A 19,958-nucleotide genomic window follows, 5' to 3' on the forward strand; every position below is an offset into this window, starting at 1 on the left:
AAAAATAAAAATACCGACCTCTGGAGGTCAGAATTTCAAAAATAAAAAAATAAAAATATCAACCTCCGGAGGTCAGAATTCCAAAACTAAAAAATAAAAATACCGACCTTCGGAGGTCAGAATTTCATAAATACAAAAATAAAAATACCGACCTCCGGAGGTCGGAATTTCAACATTACAAAAATAAAAATACTGACCTCTGGTGGTCAGAATTTCAACATTACAAAAATAAAAATACCGACCTTCGGAGGTCAGAATTTCATAAATACAAAAATAAAAATACCGACCTCCGGAGGTCGGTATTTTTATTTTTTAGTTTTGGAATTCTGACCTCCGGAGGTTGGTATGCTTATTTTTGAGATTCTGACCTCCGGAGGTCGGTATTTTTATTTTTTAGTTTTGGAATTCTGACCTCCGGAGGTCGGTATTTTTATTTTTTAGTTTTGGAATTCTGACCTCCGGAGGTCGGTATTTTTATTTTTTAGTTTTGGAATTCTGACCTCCGGAGGTTGGTATGCTTATTTTTGAGATTCTGACCTCCGGAGGTCGGTATTTTTATTTTTGTAATGTTGAAATTCCGACCTCCGGAGGTCGGAATTTCAACATTACAAAAATAAAAATACCGACCTCTGGAGGTCGGAATTTAAAAAATTGAATATTTCGACATAAAATAAAAACTGACCTCGAGAGGTCAATTAATACCGACCTCCAGAGGTCGGTATTGAATAGCGACCAAGCTTTTTCCGACCTAAGCTGGGATGTCGGTTTTAGGTCAGTATTCACTGTTTTTTAGTAGTGTTTGTACTTTTCTGATTTGTTTTTTGTTTTATCATTAATAAAAGGCCCATCTTGGGCATCTTCAATTTTATTTTAAAAATAAAAAATAAAAATCATGATTGTTAGTATTGAATATTAATTGTGATAGTATTAAATTGAATCGATTATCATCACATAGGTTTGTTGAAATTCCAATGAGAAAAATATAGGTTTTTGTGACATTTATAACTTCACATAAATCTTTTGTTTCAATCAGGCATTTGTGAATGGCGAACAGCAAGTATGAATACGTGAAATGTTTTGAGGTGGAAGACGAAGTAATGTACCCAAATATCATTGTTGTTCAAATTGATGGCCGTGACTTTGGCAGGTAATGAGATGTTTAAATGTTTACGGTTTGCACTTTGTGTTCTTATCTTTCTGCAAATTAAGCGTAATTTAGTAATTAGGGTAAAGGTGTTGAAATCTAGAGATATCCAGTTAAAATTCTATTGAAGTATAGGTCTGTGTTCAGGTTAAGTGTCAATTGGTGTTGGTATATCTTGTGAATATACTCTTGCTGCTTGAGAAAAAGTATTCCTTTTTGAGTTTAGTGGTATTTGATTTTCTAATTTGCGTTGTATATATTTTAGTTTCTCGGAGAAGCATGGATTTGCGAAGCCGAATGATGACAAAGCCTTGAACTTGATGAATGCTTGTGCTATTAAGGTATTAGAGAACTTCTCTGATGTTATATTTGCGTATGGATTTAATGATGAGTACAGGTATGATGCGTTTCTTACTATTAGACAGTTATATACCCTTTTTCTTCCCCCTTGAAAAGCTTGACAATGTGGTACAACGATTTATGCAGTTTCGTTTTGAAGAAGGAAACCACATTTTACCAGAGGCGAGCAAGGTTTGTAACCTATTTCATATCTCAAGAATTTGATATCAGTGTTTATCAATAATTATTTTTGGCTCTTCGGACGAGTAATTTGAATGATGCACTTTGTCTTGTTAGTATTCATATATCGCTGGTATGGTACAAAATTATTGTTCTTGCATTGACTCTTGTTTGAGTAGCGATAAAACAATACTTGTTTACTTTGCTTGTCTTATGCTTCTTGAACACTCTTTGAACGCTTGCATGATAACTTTGTACGTGATTCAACTAGAATCATCTTTTTTGTTAACTACAGTATACAAATCTCTTCCTCAGCAGTTGGTTTGCTAGATCATGTCCAATTTGTCTTTGATTTTAGATCATCATCTTAGCAATTTTTTTTGGATTCCCGACACCAACAATCTGTCATTATTTTAAACTTGACTGTTACATGGTCCTAGTGCTGACTGCTGAGGAACTGTCTATTATATAACCAGTCTCTAACAGTGAAGGTAATTCAATTATGCTCAGGGATGCTGCTGCCTCTTGGATAGTTTATCAACTTTTTATCTCTTTCTTAACCACCCATTTCTATACCAGATTGAACTGTCCTTCAATTCCCCTTCTTTAGCATGTTTTTGTTAAAGTGGGTTAGAGTGCCACATTGATTGGGGAATGGATTGATGGTTTGCTTATATGGACTTTGGCAATCCTCCCCTCATGTGCTAGCTTTTGGGGTTGAGTTAGAACCAAGGTCCATTACTTTATCATGGTGTCATAGTTAGGTCTAACCCATTCATTGTTTTTGATGTTGGACCCCCCTCTTATATTGTCCACTCTCCGATGTCCAGTCCTTGACGTGCGGGGGTGTTGAGTCCCACATCGGTGGGCATTAAGGAATTTGGTCCCCTTATATGGTCTTGATCAATCCTTCCTGTATGAGCTAGCTTTGGGGGTTGAGCTAGGTTATATAGTTCTTGTTTTTTGTTAATCATTTTTGAGATTTTGTTAATGAGTTCTTTGTCAAAAAAGATTTTGTTAATGAGAAGGAAAATCAGCTCCAAATTGCTATAGCCTATGGGCCCTTGTGGTAGCTGGCTTGAGGAAATGCATAGTAAGCAGTATTAGGGAAATATAGAGATTGATCACAAACTTTTCTTAAGAAGGCACCAGGACAATCTTAAGGTGTGGTCAGCTTGGCTGTCCACACATTTGTCTTCTCACTAAGATGACCACCATATATTTTATTTTTTTTGTTTTCAAGAAACTTATGTGGAGTTGAGTAAAATGGATTATAAGATACAAAATGTCCCTCTTGATTTAGTCAAGAAGACAAAGAAAAGAGAGATGTAAAATAATCCTAGTTTCTTCATTTGAGATGAAGTTGCTCATGATTTTTCTTAGCTGACCAGAAATTTCAACGTGCAGCAAAATACTATCCATTATTGTGTCTTTCTTCTCATCTACATATGTAACCAAATGGAAAGAGTTCTTTTCTCAAAAAGAGTTAAGTGTGCCTCCATCATTCCATTCACGTGTTATCAGCTGTGCATCAATGGAGGTTCTTCAGGCATATCTTCTATGGAGACAAACAGAATGTGAGTTCTCGTATTGAATATTTCCAATTAATTGTTACTGGAGGAGTTGAGTTCTTAAAATCTGATGCTAAAGGATATTGGTTCTTCTTACAGGTCATATAAGCAATCAATACAATACTTGTTTGTGGAAGCTGGTGTTTTCTGGAAAGTCAGAAAAGGAGGCGAAAGAGATTCTTAAGGTGCTGTAATTAAAAGTTTGAGAGTAAAAAATTGAGTTGTTTCCTCAATAGTATGACATGCGTATTTACGGTTTTTTTCTTCAATATTATTCTTTTTCGATTTCAAACTTTAGTTAATACTAAATAAATATAATGTTAAAAATCATAAGAAGAAAAGTAGAATGAAGTTAAAAAGAAGATGCTCGGATTGGTCCACTACTAGATCACATAGTGGTTAGGAATCAGGAGTTGGTGTCAGGTCCACCACTCTTCAGAATTTACTGGCCCAGACCGGCCTCTTAAGAAAGGGTCCGGTTCGTGAACCAGACCGTCTCCCTGGGCTAGAGACCAAGTGTGCCAGTCCTGGTCCAGGCCTAACTTGCCAGATATAGTAGCAGGTGGTTTTTATATGCTAGTAGCTACAGGAGGTAAGCAGTTATATGAATTTAGTGACTTCATTTGCACAAAGCAAGATGCTTATTAGAGAAGGTCTTAGAAAATGGCTATTATGTGAAGAAAAAAGTATTAAAGCTCCCAGCAATGGTTTCTGGAGTCATAGCTCTGCATACATATCTATGATCTCCTATGGATTACTCGTCTACAGTTTGTTACCTGGAATTTATGTGTTGAACTCCTTTCAAAAATGTTAATACCTACACTGCACAGGTTGAGAAGTGTTTCTTAGATCATGAAGCTCATTTTTCCAAATTTTACTCTTGCTATATATGATTTAGATGAACCACATAACTTGAAGCTAACTAATGGTAAACTTGGAGCCAAATTTTGGATTGGACTGAAGATTCTAAGTTATAGGTCAAGTCACAAGATATATATCTTTTTCTCTATCTGTACTTTTTGTTTTGATAACCCTGGTGCCTGGGAACAACTTGCGTGCACCTCGACTAATTCCACGGGATACCTGCCACCTCGCACTAGCCAATTAACTCTGCCCACCAAGGCTAGGAGCCTAGGACAGATGAGAAGAAATCACCTAGTGTTTTTGTATCTACGGGGATTTGAACGTCAGACCTCATGGTTTTCAATCCACTTCATTGACTACTAGGCTATGGGTGCTCCATCTGTACTCAAAGAATGTACAAAAGCATTTTCCAATCTTTAAATCTTTTTCCACTTCTGTTGGAATTTGAGTCTGCCTTGTCTAATATGCTTTCAATCAGTCAATTCTCATATATGTGATGTGCTCCTTACAATATCGTTATAGATGAATTATGACCTCCCTAGTTGTTTATATCTTCTTTCCCCTTAGGTTCTCTTCTTGTATCAAAACGGTGCTCTAGGGGAATTTTTTTTTCTACACATACTTTTTCATCTTGCTTGTTTTTGGTCCAAAGCTGAAATTCTTAATGATTGATGGTTGTATTCACCAATTTTTGCAATAATAGCTTGGGCCATGGTAGGATTAACTGCATTTTTATATTTTGGATCTACTTACTTTTGAAGGCATTTAAACAATCATTTTCAAATTTATGGTTGGACTCAAAGAACCCTAGACTTGAGGCTTAATAGTGTTTGATAAAAGCAGGGAAGACAAAAGCAGGAGCAAAATGAATTACTCTTTCAGCAGTTTGGTATCAACTACAAAGACCTTCCGCAGATTTTTCGTCAAGGGTCTTGTGCCATCAAGATAAAGGTAGTTACCTTCATCCCCCTTATCCTAGAAGAGTATATATTGGTATATGCATGTTGTGCCACTATCCCTTTTTTCGTTTTTTAGATTTGAAAGATAGATAAATATGACATTTGGATATGAAAAACACTGTTTTGAAAACAATTGATGTGTGTGCTTTTCTGTTTTGGAAGATTTGTTTTAGGAATTTTTTTGAAGTATGGTTAAGTATTAAAAAAATTGAGGCAGAAGAAATGGTTTTGATGGCTTTTCGAACGAGAGAGAGAAAGAGAGAAGACACTTCTGTTTTTGTCCGTCTTTGTTAACAAACTTACCCTAAGGACTGCACACACTCTCTTTTTGTTCTAAATTCTTCTCTTTCCTTCTTGCAAAAAGTAAGCCTAGCCCTATAATCTTAGAGAAATGTTTTTTTTTTTGGGTAGAATTTAGCAGGTTCTTTAACTTGAAATAAAAATGTTAGTGTACTCATACAGTTAAATGGTATGCCTAAAAATGGGTAAGAGTAGTAGTAATTGAACTCCACAGTCTGGGCCTTGTTAAGGTCATCCTATTGTTGTGCTTTTCATGGAGCAGTTATGTGTAACTCTTATATTTTTGATATAAAAATGGCATGTGCATTAAAGGACTCTTTTGCGGCGAGTAGACATTCTTTTCATGTTTAGATTTTTCCTCTCAATCACAAAAAGACTGACCCAAGCTCTATGCTTAAACCATGAACTCTCACCTCCACCTATAGAGGTAGGAAGGGAAGAGAAGGAGGTATATGCGATGCAGTTTGCTCATCACTATACGTTGGTACTTCATATCATGCATCTTCATGTCCAGGGGCGGAGCCACCTTATACTGAGGGGGTTCATCCGAACCCCTTCGGCGGAAAATTATCTTATTTATACATGGTTAAAATATTTTTTTATGTATATATGGTAGATGTCGATCCCCCTTCGGCTACTTCGTCAGTCTATTTCTACAAATTTTGAACCCATTATTGAAAATTCTGGCTCCGCCACTGTTCATACCCAATTTGACAATTTATATTATCCATTTTAACACAGGTGGACGATATTGTGAAATACCGTGAAGATGGCACTCCTGTTAAAAGACCAAGGAAGAAAGCAATCATAGTTCACTCAGAAAATGTAGCAACAAAAAGGTTCTGGAATAACTACACATGCCTTATCGAGGAACTTGGTTCACTCGCTGAAGGGATTAACAAGATTAAACCCGAGTATTTGAGGTCTTTCCAATTTGAAAGCAGGTTGATGTTATCTACTTGGATTGTAGTCCGGGTAGATGGTTGTCATTTCCACAGGTAATATATGCCTTTATTTCTGCCAATTGGTCTTCTCTTTACTTTTTAATGACCTTTTGCTCGACTTACCAAGAAGTGTTGATATCATTCTTTGTTGATTTTTAATTGCGCTTGTCTTTTTCTTTTTCCCTTTTCCAGTTGATACCTTTTCTCTTGTATGTGATGCTCTTTAGACTAAATTATTCTTTTTGCTTCAAATCCCACGTTTCATGTCAAAATGATGTGGCATTATTCTTGCTTCTTATTTTCATCAAGCATAAAAGTTTTGTAGGTAATATGCCTTTTCTGGATAATATAATTCATGTTTCAGTGGGAGATGGTTTTTCTTATATGCCTATTTTCTTTATCAAGTCTGGATTTCTACCTCCGGATTAAAGAAGAAACTCCAAGCACTTCCCAAGATAATTTTCTATTATGACCTGGAAACAACAGTGAAGTTGTACAAAACATTCCGGATCCATAAAACATGTCAGACACAAGTGCACGGTTGTAATATATGCATACACGTTTATAAAATATATATATGTAATTTCACAAGTATTAAGTCATGTCAAATATTGAGCATGTAATTTGAGAAATCTAGTTTGGACTTGCTGGTTTCATGATCTTGATGGGATCCACTGTAGGTTTTGTGAAGATAATGGCTTTCAGAAGCCAAATGATGAGCAGGCACTGAAACTTATGACTCTTGTGCGGTTTCTTTGCTGGAGATGTTTAAGGATATTATCTTTGCATATGGGGTGAGTGATGAATACAGGTATTAGTTCATTTAACATCTTTGATTCACTTTTAACATACCTTTTCCTTTTCCTATTATCTTTTATCTTGAGAGATCAATTTTTCTTTCAGCTTTGTTTTGAAGAAAGATTCTCTATTGTATCAGAGGTGGTCAAGGTAACTCTTTCATCACCATTCTTAAGTTCCTAGGTAAGTGTAGTGTTTAGCTAAAGCCACATATTAGGAGGGAACCAATTCAAGGTCAAAAGCAAATTCTTCTTCCTGTTTCTAGAATCCATGATGCATATAGATTATTTTGACACCACTTAGCTGCAGTTGCCAACCTGCAAGAACATAGTGCAATTTGAACAACATGCTAAAAAATCCTGCAAATTCATTTCTTGTGCGCAATGCGAGTTTTGTCAGAACGTGTCCTATAAATTGCTTGCTTGTCTGAATGGTGGAATTTCCCTTCTAGAATATTTTGCATTTGTAGTAAATCTCCTACATACAGCGATTTCTCAAAGCTTTTTCATTAATTTGGTTGAAGTTTCAGGGTAGAGTCTATTTGGCAAATGTATGAGGGCTGTCCTCAACTAGTTTACATAATGTTTTTATTTTGACTTTTTTTGTCGGTTATATTTGATGTAGTTATATTGACTTGCTCTTATGATCATCATTTCAGTGAAATCGTCTCAGCTGTTGTATCTCTTTTCTCTTCCATGTATGTGATGAAGTGGAAAGAGTTTTTTCCTGAGAAAGAGTTTAAAGAACCACCTTATTTTGATGGACGATCTGTTTGCTATCCATCATCTGAGATTCTTCGAGATTACTTGGCTTGGAGACAAGTTGATTGTGAGTACTCCCTATCTTATTTGTTATATAAGAATTTCAAGCAAATTAATCTGGTTATATGAAGAAATTTGGGTTTTATGACCTATTCTTCTTGCTGGCAAGCTAAAGAATGAATTGTATCATTTTAACAATCTTATGTCAATATATTGACTTGTAGGTCACATAAACAATCAGTACAATACTTGTTTCTGGCTGCTTGTTAAGTCTGGAAAGAGCAGAACTGAAGCACAAAGCTCTCTGAAGGTGTGGTATCTCATTCCTTAATTTATAGCGCAGGTCTCTTGTTTTTAGATGTAGCAGCATGATCTATTATAATATGTGATTCTATGGATTATTTTTCTGTCTAAATCTTCTAGATAATCTTTTTTACGCCATGTGCACCTTGAAGAAAATAGTCTTGCAGCCTGTAGTGGTGGAAGTATCGGTATTCTTGTTGACATCACACATTTTGTGTTTTAAGGGTGTGATTTTTTGACTTATAGTTCTGATAGCCAGAAAGCTGAATGAAAATACATATAGTTAGTCTTTTCTTTAAGTTTCTTCTCGATTTTGCAGTATCCTTATTTGAGCCTAGCACATCGCAAGCACTTAAGTTTTTTGAAAGGTACAGTTAAAATTTCTGTTCAAGCTATCACTTAGTTTTTGAACACTATTCCGGGCATGTATCTCTTGGAGGAACATAGTTATAAAAATTAGAGATTTTCACAAAGATGAGATTATGTTAAAAGCATAGGCCAACATACTATGTGAACTCTAACGGCACTGAAGCCTCAATCACTAACGATAAAGTACTCATCTACATGATTGTGACACATAATAGTGTAAATGGATATTTTTTTGTAATTTGATTCTGTAGAAATCAACTATGCACCTTAATTTAGACTGTCAGCATTGATTTGACCTTGATAAAGTAGATCTGTTAGTGCATATCTCTCATCCTGTTCTGATCATATGCAAGCAGGTTTCACTATTGAGAGTAATCTTGATATTCCAATGACCACATTAACCCTTTTGTTCTGCAGGGTACTCAAACTCAAGAAAAAAATGAATTGCTTGCCAAGTTTGGCATTGATTACAATGCGTTGCCAATTATCTTTCGGATGGGGTCCTCTGTTTTCCGGGACAGAGTAAATCTCTCTCTCTCTCTGCTGAAGATGCTATGTTTGCTTGAAGTACTTTATGTTGTTTTTGATGATATTGTATACCAAGCTTGTATCCTTTAGTTTTAGGCTTCTACCACCATATGGATAATAAACTGTGTGCTCAAAAAAGTTCTGTCGTGAATATAAACAACATAAATATAGTACCTTAACAAGTGTTTTTTGGTTCTTGTCATTAATGTGATAATTAACTCCAGAATAAGCATGTTTTCATCTAAATTGTTCCTGGTCTCATCTGTATTCTTCGTATTCAGAAGCTACACTTGGTACATAAGTTCATTTGCAACACAAGTGTCATTGTTTTTTACTTCTATTACAGATCAAACTGATGGAGTGGGTATTCACTTTTACTTTTTGCTTCTGAACCCAGGATGAACCAACAGGAAATGACAGAGTAATTGTTGAACACTGTAACATAATTGAGACGAGCTTTTGGAAAGACCATCCAAGAATACTCGATGAGGAGGAGTCATTGCTAACAATTTTACGGCCCCATAGCAATAAAATTCTTCGATTGTCTTGAAGTTGAGGAGCTGCTACCTAAGTTATTAACCATATCCAGTTTTAATCACATTAGAAAAATAGTTCCAAACTTTGTCAAATATGTAGATTAGCCATTTGATTTTGATTTTTTCCCTTCCCTCTTTTTTCTTCTTTTAGAGATTTGTCTAACAAAACTCTCTTGTATATTGCAGTTCACTCAAGTTCATTTTGTAAACAAGATTTTTGTGTTACATCACATTCTATATATATTTGTTCTCATCTTCTTGGCATACAGTTGGGGACTCCTAAAACAGGCATAATTGGAGAATTAGCCTTCCATTCTTTTTGAAAAGTACTTCATCACAAGAAGGAAAAGTAAAAGAAAAGAAGGTAAATCGAAGGATAATCGCGTGGTGTACCCCTCAAATTTATGTAAATGGTAGCACTTGGCATTGAGAACACTATAATTTTACAACAGGATGTTACAACATGATTGACCTATCAATAAACTATACATAACACATTTATTTTTAACAAAAAAAATGCAGGCTCCTAGACTGAAGAATGTGTCTGCTCATTGACTTGAATTATAGAATGCAGACTTGAGCCATCTGGAATCCCCAATGGTACATTTTCACATGAACAGTTATCAACATTGAATAGCTCCCACTCTTTGATACCACATCTATCCAATGCAGATATCAACCTTTGTTTTTCCTTCTCAGCTGGATATTGTCCATCTGGGCTGACAAGAACTGCCCCAGTATATGACTGCCCCGCCACTCGTGCAGCTCCATGATAGTGGAACAGACCCCAGCTCAAATCATCAGAAACATCCACAATTGTCCAGAACTCGTTAGAAACGACTCCATTATCCAATACACTGAAGTGAAATGTTCCTGTAGCTTTTCCTCTTTTCACTCTATACTTACGCCTTCTCCAGACTAGGTCTCCTTCAAGTGTTTTTACCTGGAAAACTGGTTCATACCAGAATGATCCTCTAGCTTTTCCCCGATAGAATAATTGGTACTGGCATGGAAATTGATCATAAGCTGGATTCTGCCCTGCTACAACGCGCCAACTCCATTCCAATGTCCCTAACCAACCAACAAAGAGGTCTTCAGCAATTTCAGTAGACAATTTCTCCCCTCGAAACTCTGCCATTGGAGTCACATAAGGCTTTTCAGGGATCTTTGCATCAAGTTCAAGACAATTATTCTTCTGTAGTACAAAGAGAGAGAACTCTTCCAGATATTTTCTCTCATATGAAGCAATACAGCGAAATTACATACATGATCTACAGGGCTGCAGTTGTTCAAGCATTGAAGTGCCTTCCTACAGTTAGGATCCAGTAGACAGTTCAATATCTGAGGCCCACAATTTGTCACCATGCAGTTCAAGGTGGAGAATCCTTTTGCTCTAAGGTTCTTCAGCGTTGAAACCGGTGTTATATAAGCATTAATTATAACTAATAAGCAGAACCGTATGTCATCAGAATTATGCCTTTCCCAAGCGTCAAACACTGTTCGGGTTATCTCCACAGATTCATCCAGTTTCTTAGATTGAGAGAATGGAAGTGAACTGCTAAATATGTCTCCCCTCTTTTTAGTTTCAACAAAACTTCCACCTAACTTGTTTCTCAGTGCCAAAGAGGAATCAAAGCATATGATGTTTGGGGCATTCTGGCTGTTAGACTGTATCCAGTTGACTGATCCTTCCTTTCTGACAGCAACGACCACCAAAATGTCAGCACGATCCAGCTCATTGCTGATGTGGTTGACAGTTTCATCTTCAGATATGACAATCATTTCAAATTCTTCATCAACCCATTTCAGTCTCTCTGCCTTGCATTTATAAAAGGAGGCAAAGTACAATTAATATGTATATTCTCATAACTGTGAAGGGAAGCAATGTTCTCACAAAAAACAAGCCTCGTTATTGTAGTGTTGGGTGAATATTTCAATGAGCATCAGGACCTCTTTCATACTAAGAACGTTTCTAGCATGAGGCCAGACAGTTTACATAAGTGATTGGTCATCCAGTTTTTCCACAATATACAAGTTCTCTTAAAGAAAAAATGCATCTATTCCACAATATAAAAGTTGTTCATGCACATTACATTTCTTCCCTTTTCCTCTACATATTGCTTTTCTCCGGTAACTAGAATGTTTCCGTTTGCCAGATTATCTAGTTATACTGAGAATCTCATAATTTCATTCCTGTAAGTAGCTGAACCAGCAGCGGATATTGCTCATCATCAAATTTACAGGATGATGAAGCAGCAAAACAGAATTTCAGCAGTCTATCAACTAATAGTATGAGCAACATATTTTTGTCCCTTTGTATAGTTTCTTGTTTCTATTTTAGTCAAAAGACCAACTTCAAATTGTGAAAGCTTCCTAGTTTACTTTCCAATAAGAATATCAGGTAGAAATGCTCTAACACCCTTGTTCTAACCTATTTTGCTCGAACTCATAAAAAATGCCTGTCGAATCCTCCAAAAGTAATGCATTTGCACTGAGACTTAACCATCAAGGACAAATATGTATCCAAAATTGAATGACAAGGACAAATATATCAAAAAACTATTACAAGGGCTAAATATAACCTTTTTATGAGAGTAAAGGTGCAAATTGACCCTTTTCCACTAAAGGAATGATATTGTGTTTCTATATTCAGTAACAACTTAACTTTAAAATACGACAATTTATCCTTAATATGATGATTTACCGCCACAAATTTCAAAAGTATTTATCTTTACCCTGTGTCAAGTTAAACACATTCACATGAAATTGGGATGAAAGGAAAATAGTTAACTCTGTATATAAATTTCGAGTTGAAGAAAGTAATCGGAGTTGCAAAATACTCACAGTGTGAAGCATGACGTCAAGCCAAGGAGTAGACTTGAGAGGGCTAACACTACCCTCTCCAACAATCCCAACTATTCTCACCGGACCCGTCTTTTTCTCTGCTTTATCCATGTCCGCCGCAGCTACGATTCTCCCACCACCTGTAATTTTCCGCCAAAGAAAAGAAGGAAACATGGACCCGTTAATTTTCCGGTAGTGGAGAAGAAATGGGTTCGGTAGTCCGGCGACATTCAACCTCCGGTTAATCGGAAATGTTGCCGGAGAATTGATGGTGGAGGACGATAGTGCTACGTTTACAATCATGGTTGATTAAAAAAATGGGTAAGCGGGTCGGGTTTTTATAGTTTGTATATAAGAATTAAATTTTTTCATATATTTTTTAATTATTTTGAATTGGCAATTAATGTGATTTATATTACTTTTTACGTAGTTTATAAACATATAAATTTTATTTTAAAAAAATTGAAGATTTCATTCGTAAATTTCTAATCAAATTTAAATTGTTTGACTTTCGAAAAATAAAAAGAGTCACGGACAAAAAAAATATAGACTATAGGTTTTTTGGAAGTTGCTCGATGTTTCATGCAAAGAAAATTCCACACAAATCACAATGTGTAGGACATATACTAGACACACAAATAAAATAATTAAAATTTTAAATTTAATTGATAAATAAAATATGACGGATTACAAATCACTTATTAATGAAAATTATTGAATAAAGCATATACATCGACTTATTTCATTGACCATCTTCCATGTCGATCCACTAAAGAATCTTACAAATCAATGGGATTGACTAGTAAAGCTTCAATCACAGATTTCACATTATTTTTTGGATCACTATATTCATCTTGATTGTTCTTATAAACGATTATTCGATTATTAACCATACACAAAATTAAAAGAAACAATTCATTCAAAATGTGAAAAAAGAGACAACAATCCATTCAAAACGAAAAATAGTTAGAATGACTTAAATTACCGAGCTTTCAATCACTGAATTTACTATCAATAAAGCTTTAAAATTCACTATATTGGTCTAGAAGGAAGAGACAATAACATTTTTAGTCCCACAAAGAATTGTCATAGACACTCTTATACATGAAATTAATATGATAAATGTTTTCACCTTGGGCATTTTTGCTTTCAATAAGTAAATTATAAAGAAAATTTAATGAAAACATATATAAGATCTTTAAAATTGTTTATAAAAACAATATATTAAGTATGTATATTAATAAAGTATATGTATATAATTCATCGGTTTGGTTCGGTTATTTCTTCGGATTTTTCCAATAAAATCATAACAAAACCAAATACTATCGATTTTCAAAAATCTAAAATCAAACCAAACCAAACCCAATAAAATCGATTTTATTTTATCGGTTTGGTTGGTTTTTCGATTTTGGATTGGTTTTTATCCAAACCGTGAACACCCCTAATGAGAATGTTATAAAAAATCACTACTAAAAATAATGAAAAATTCCATTAATGGGGTAGGTCCAAAAGATTAAGGAAAAATCGATTTTGTCGGTCAGTTTTTTTTTAAAAAAAATAAAAAATAAATAAATAGATAACCATGGGGTATCTATCGAATTTCTTTTCGCAAAAAAATATAAATTGACACAATCCCTCGATTTTTAGTATTTTATTTTTTACAAAACACGAAGGATAGAATCGATTTTTGAAGTGTAAAACTGAAGTTGAAGATTATAAATAATAACTATGAAAATATTTTATTAAAGATCATGTGTGGTCAAGTGGTAGAGTTGTCCAAAATCATAGAAAATACTTGAATTTGATTCAAAGTAGCTACATTTTTTATGTATATTTCTGAAAGACTGGTCATGTCTGTCGATTTTTCATAACCAACAAAAACCAACCGACGAATAATCATCCCTGCCCGTCAATTTCATGAAAGCAAGGAAGGCAAAATCGATGATGCATAGTTGTTTTAAAAGAATGACTTTGTCCATCTATTTTTAGAAGTGAATGTTTAATTTATAATATGTTGGCAAACACATATATGTAAAAATGGTACTCACAATACCTTATAAGTTGCTATATCATCAATAACTCTACCAATTATTGCAGAAGCCACAAGAATTTTTGGTTTATTCATTATCCAATCAAATGTTTTCTTTGATCTTGATTTCATCCCCAATAATGATGTTGGTGCAAGTAGATAATAAGTTCCAGTAACCAATGCATTGCCCAAATACTCTTTAAATGATGGAATTTTTCCTTCAAGAAACCATTTCTGCTTCAATATAGTAACTCTTCACAATTTCTTTCATCTATTCAAAAATAAATAATAAAATTATAACATTTATTAAAATATAGTTTAAAAATTCATAAAATCAAAAGAAAATAATATTTGTGTTTTTAATTAAGTGACATACTGCCTCTTTGACATAATGAACTCCATTGAATCTATCTTGTTCTAATTCGATTTTGATTTCATACTCGTTGAAGAGATCGAGAAGAGATGTGTATATCGGTTTCATATAGTTTGGAAGTCGATCAACTTCACTTATATCCCACCTATAATCATACAAAAAAAAGGTTAATTGATTGTAGATATACACTCTCCATATATCAATTATCTGATATACTTTTTTATTTGCCTTAATTTATGTGACATACCGGTCCACAGCTTCCGTGAATATAATTAGTTCATCAAGAGTTCCATAAGAGTCATATGTGTCATCAATTACTGAAATCATAGCTATGCATTTTGCAAGCATAACTCTAGCTTGAGAGTATTGTGGTTCAAAGTACACACCAACTGCCCAAAAAAAACATTCCACCATTCTATCTCTCACATATGAAAGTTTTGATGCAAAATCCAAAAAATTTCCACCACCTTCACAATAAACAAGAGTAATGTTTAGTTAACTTAATATATAATACGTCATATGTTTCAATTTATTTGTCCTGTTTTAGCTTGACATAGAGTTTATATACGAAAGTCAAAAAGACTTTTGAATCTTCTGATCTTAATATAAAAATATATCAAATATACCAAAATATACGTTATTTAATCTTGTGATCTTAAACATGTCACATGGATATTTGAAATTAAAGAGTTGTCAAGAACATGAAATAATTAAATATTTTTAAAAAAAAACAGGCTAAAAAGAAAAGTAGTACAAACAAATTAAAACAACTTACTGTGTGAGTTCACTAAGCTCTTCCTTGTGTAGCACTTGTAACAAATTGTAATCTAATTTGGCAAGCCTTAGTAGCTTTTCATTTCTTGATTCACATTTTTCATATATTGAAATGTTAAAATGTGCCTCAGCTCTTGGGATTCCTCTATGAAGAGATTGCATAAGTGCATGTGTTACTTGTTTTTCAAGAGTAGAATCCATTAATGTATGTGTTATCCTCTCAAGATGGAATTTTGCAAAAATAAGTGCATCTTCTAATATGTCACCACCATGTTTTCTAACATGTGTTGCTTCATACAAACTTAACAAGCCCTTTGCATTTGTAACTAGAGTTTTCTTGAATTCTCCATTGTTGTCCTTGAATTGGTTGAAATAATCTAATTCACAAAGTATATATCGTTATGTCAGAGTTACTGTTAGATGTGTGAACAAAGTCTCATCCTTATATTGATAATTGGAAAGACAAAAAAGGCGTGATGATATTAAGAGTATCTTCAGGCTGACAAAACGTAAGACGTTCAGTATAGAAACATACCGGAAGAGATTGGATATCCATGTTGTCTAAACAATCGAAAATATAATGCAATCTTGTATAAATCATCTTCTTCATGAATGACATTTTGATCAAACATCTTGCTTAGTTGATCTTCAATCTCCTTCTCAAAGTGATAATAAATACCAAGACGTTCAAGAGTGTCAATCAAATGAACTTTTTGTTCAATGTCATTGCTAGTAGTAGTAGTACTTATTATCATGTGTTTCACTTCTTCTTTCAAACCCTCAATCTCCTCTATAACTTTTTCGGATATCTATAAAGACAAATAAACAAGCATATACAGTCAAATCATAGTCTATAACAGTCGTCTATAATAACAATATTTAATCATTTATATTGTATGCAATCAAGAAATATCAAGACAACATATGTCGTTATAAAGAGACTTGATTGTATACATATATTTACCTGATTATTCCGAGTAGAATTGCTAAAAATATTCCCCCATAGACTAGGAGAAAAATTAGCCTCTAGACGAAAAATTCCATTTTCATTGTTTACATTTCCAGCCAATGAAGTCATTGTTGCCATACTATGATAATACTTTGTAAAATCTGAAAATTTATTCAATTTTTGGGTTTTTGAGTGTGTTCTGTGCTTAGTCTTTTGCTATTGGTATCACTATTTATACAGAAAATTATAATAATTTAAAATGTGAGAGAAACACTTTTTAGAAATCGAAGAAATGTTAGGCAGCATGCCATTCAAAAATTCTATCTAGGAGGTCTATTTATTGTTGAATGTATTACTTTTCAAATTAAAATTTGTGAATCATCGTAGTTTTATTAATATCTGTCCAATTTATGTATACCAATATCTTTTGTATGTGTTAAAAATCTAGATTCCTTTTGGATTTTTATATGGTAAATTTTTTAGGTGCTTTTAAAATTTTGAGTTGTAGACATGTGATTATTGATCAAAACTCAAGTTTTATATTTTTTATTGTTTAAATATTTCTTTTAGGTCTAAATTAAATCTTTTAATTTTTATTTCATTTTTAGTAAGTTTTACTTTTAAAAATTGAAAAACTACATAAATAGAATCACATACATTTTAAAAATATATTTTGTTGTTACTTTTTGAATTAAAAGAAAATTTAAAAAAATATGTTTAAAAAAAATTTAGATTTTAATAAATAAAATAGTAATTTTAGAATTTTCAAAGAATATTTTATTTTAATTTAGCTATTAACTTTTCTTATATTTTTGTTATTGTCAAATAGTTAGCATATATATATATTTAAAAGACCAAAATAAGTAAAAAGGGAGGAAAAGTCCTAATCTTTATGTATTCCCCCAACCAAAACCAAACAAGGAAAAGTCACATAGTAGCAAACAAGTATCATGTGTTTATTGTACATGCTAATTACATTTTTTAAAAACTATATACTATAACCATATTTTACTCTTTCTAGCATCTTTTTTTTTTCCGTTTAATCTCGCTCATCTTTCTCCCTCTCAGGACTCCCTCCTTTCGTCTCCCCCCCCCCCCCCCCCCCCCCCCCCCCCCTCCCCTCCCTCCCTTTTTAGCCTCTGTTTTTAATTTGTACTTTGCGTTGTGTATTCGTATAATTAATTATATATTTGTGTTGTCTCTCTTCCTTTCCCTCTCCCTCTCCCTTCTCCCTTTTTATTCTTATATATATTTATAGTGTGTTTGTATCCATGTATATTTTCTCTCAACATAGCCATTTTTTAATATTTTATTTTATATATTTACATTAATTGTATATTTTCTTTTTCTCTGTCTATCTGATGTTAGGCAAATATATATATATATATATATATCTCTGCACGGCCCAACATGTTCCATTGATAATATTATTATTTTTTGTAAGAGCAACATCCATATTTTAGCGCAAAGTTTTGTTGATTTATCTACTTATATAGAGGTCATATAGTTACAAACACTACAATTCAAATATTTCCTCTAATGTAACCAGAATAGGCAAGAGACGATGCTTAAGAAGTTTATCACTTACACATGTTATCAATACATGTATTTGATTGGACATGTGCAATTGGGGCACACACCAAAATTTCACCTATTGAATTAAACAATGGCAAAAGATGTTTATTGCAAATGTTATAATTCGCTTTAATTTTTAACTTGCTTAATACAAGGGGTATAAAATAGGAAAAGAGATTAACAATGAAAATTTCAGATTATCAACAATATTTTACTTTTAAAATAGTCTTTAATATTTTAGTTTATTTAATCGTTCACTGTATGACATGATTTAATAATATTTGGAGTTAGCTTAATTTAATGTTGAGTGAGAGGGAATCATATTTATAAAATATTTGTGTTGTAAGTTTTAATTGTTATTGATAAAAGAACAAATTTAAGCACGAGTCCAAATATTGAGATCCTTTTGTAAATAAAATTATTCATGATCTAATAATTTTTATTGGAGTAGTTTGTATTAAAATTTATATATCCTCATGCTCATAATCATAAATTCTCATTCTATTTTCTCTTTTGCTTTATTCATAATCAACAATAATTTTGAATTCAATTTTCAAGATTTATCTCACCGTTATTTAAATAAATTTGTAATTTATAGCTTCAAATGTATATAATCATATATTGTACTTTTACTTTAACTGACTGGAATATTCGATATAGGAAAAAAGTTCAAAAATATCCTTAATGTATTGGAAATGTTCAAAAATGTCCTCCTTCAACCTATTGGGTCAAACTTGTCCTTTTTTTTCATTTATTGGGTTAAAGATTCCCTTAACGTTTTAGAAATAGTTCCAAAATATTCTTCTTCCACCTATGGATCAAAATATTCTTAATCTATTAGAATGGTTCAATTTTTTCATTTTATCTACGTATAAGATTTGAAAAATCCCTTGTCATATTAGAAATGTCTCAAAAATATTTTCCAATTATACACGTCAATAATTTGTTTACTGTACTTTGACAATTATTTAATTTTCTTTTGATTGGTATTTTATTTTTTTGAATTTTTTTTGCTTGTTTGTCTAAATATTTGTCTTACCTAATATATGCATTTGCTCTAAATAAAATGTATGAACTAAAGTGTGAATTAACTAGAATGTATATTGTATAAAAACATTATCTTAGTCACAGAGAAAGAGGAATCTCATTATGTATGCCCATAGTAAGATAATTTTTGATAAATTATTTTTGAGTGTAAATATACACTGTATCTTAACATAATTGATACAAAAATCTCAGTAATTTTAAAGATGCTAATAGAAGTAAAATGATTTTAAAAATTAAGTTTTAAATTAGAAGGCTAAAAAGAATTTTAAAAAATACTTTAATATTATAAAAATATTATATTTATTATTAAAATATAGTAAGATGTACAAAATGTGGGCATATTAAATAGTATTTATTAGTTGATAAACATAGTTTTAGGTAGAAGAAGGGTAAATTTGAACTATTTTCAATAGGTTAAGGGCATTTTTGATCCAATAGGTGGGAGGAGAATATTTTTGAACTATTTATATACGTTAAGGGCATTTTTGAGTCAAGGGGGGCATTTCTAAACCACTTCTAATACGTTAAGGGCATTTTTGAACCTTTTTCCTTAAATATATCATAATATTTAAGACTTTTAAATTATTAAAGTTAGGGATAAGGGTCTGAAAAATACCCCAATTTTGGTCGGATTTGCTGTTGCGATACTAAACTTTCATAAGGACCTATTACCTCCCTAGACTATTTAATACCGTATTTTAAACATATATATTTGCCCACGTGGACATAAAAAATAATGCAAAATTATAAATAGTAATGTGTCCACGTGGG

General features: G+C 32.8%; 2 protein-coding genes and 1 pseudogene across 2 annotated transcripts; 1 reads left to right on the plus strand and 2 right to left on the minus strand.

Moving 5' to 3' along the window:
- Positions 1–16,694, minus strand: part of LOC102592334 (vetispiradiene synthase 3-like) — a 38,120-nt pseudogene extending 21,426 nt beyond the window's left edge.
- On the plus strand, positions 1,014–9,715 carry LOC102591786 (tRNA(His) guanylyltransferase 1-like). The gene is given in 14 exon segments (XM_015305393.1): positions 1,014–1,147; positions 1,410–1,541; positions 1,631–1,675; positions 3,071–3,240; positions 3,334–3,419; positions 4,942–5,049; positions 6,099–6,355; positions 6,982–7,037; positions 7,040–7,112; positions 7,205–7,249; positions 7,758–7,927; positions 8,085–8,170; positions 8,950–9,054; positions 9,458–9,715. Coding segments are annotated over 14 exon segments (1,590 nt in total). The 5' UTR covers positions 1,014–1,043; the 3' UTR covers positions 9,611–9,715.
- LOC102595436 (uncharacterized) lies at positions 10,120–12,757 on the minus strand. The gene is made up of 3 exons (XM_015305394.1): positions 12,441–12,757; positions 10,863–11,414; positions 10,120–10,727 (listed from the first exon to the last, which is right to left on the minus strand). The coding sequence occupies exons 1-3, from the start codon at positions 12,741–12,743 to the stop codon at positions 10,668–10,670; spliced, it is 915 nt and encodes a 304-aa protein (XP_015160880.1). The 5' UTR covers positions 12,744–12,757; the 3' UTR covers positions 10,120–10,667.
- Positions 16,695–19,958: the final 3,264 nt, after the last annotated feature.

This window comes from Solanum tuberosum, unplaced genomic scaffold, assembly GCF_000226075.1.
Source record: "Solanum tuberosum cultivar DM 1-3 516 R44 unplaced genomic scaffold, SolTub_3.0 scf00704, whole genome shotgun sequence".
Lineage (NCBI taxonomy): Eukaryota > Viridiplantae > Streptophyta > Magnoliopsida > Solanales > Solanaceae > Solanum > Solanum tuberosum.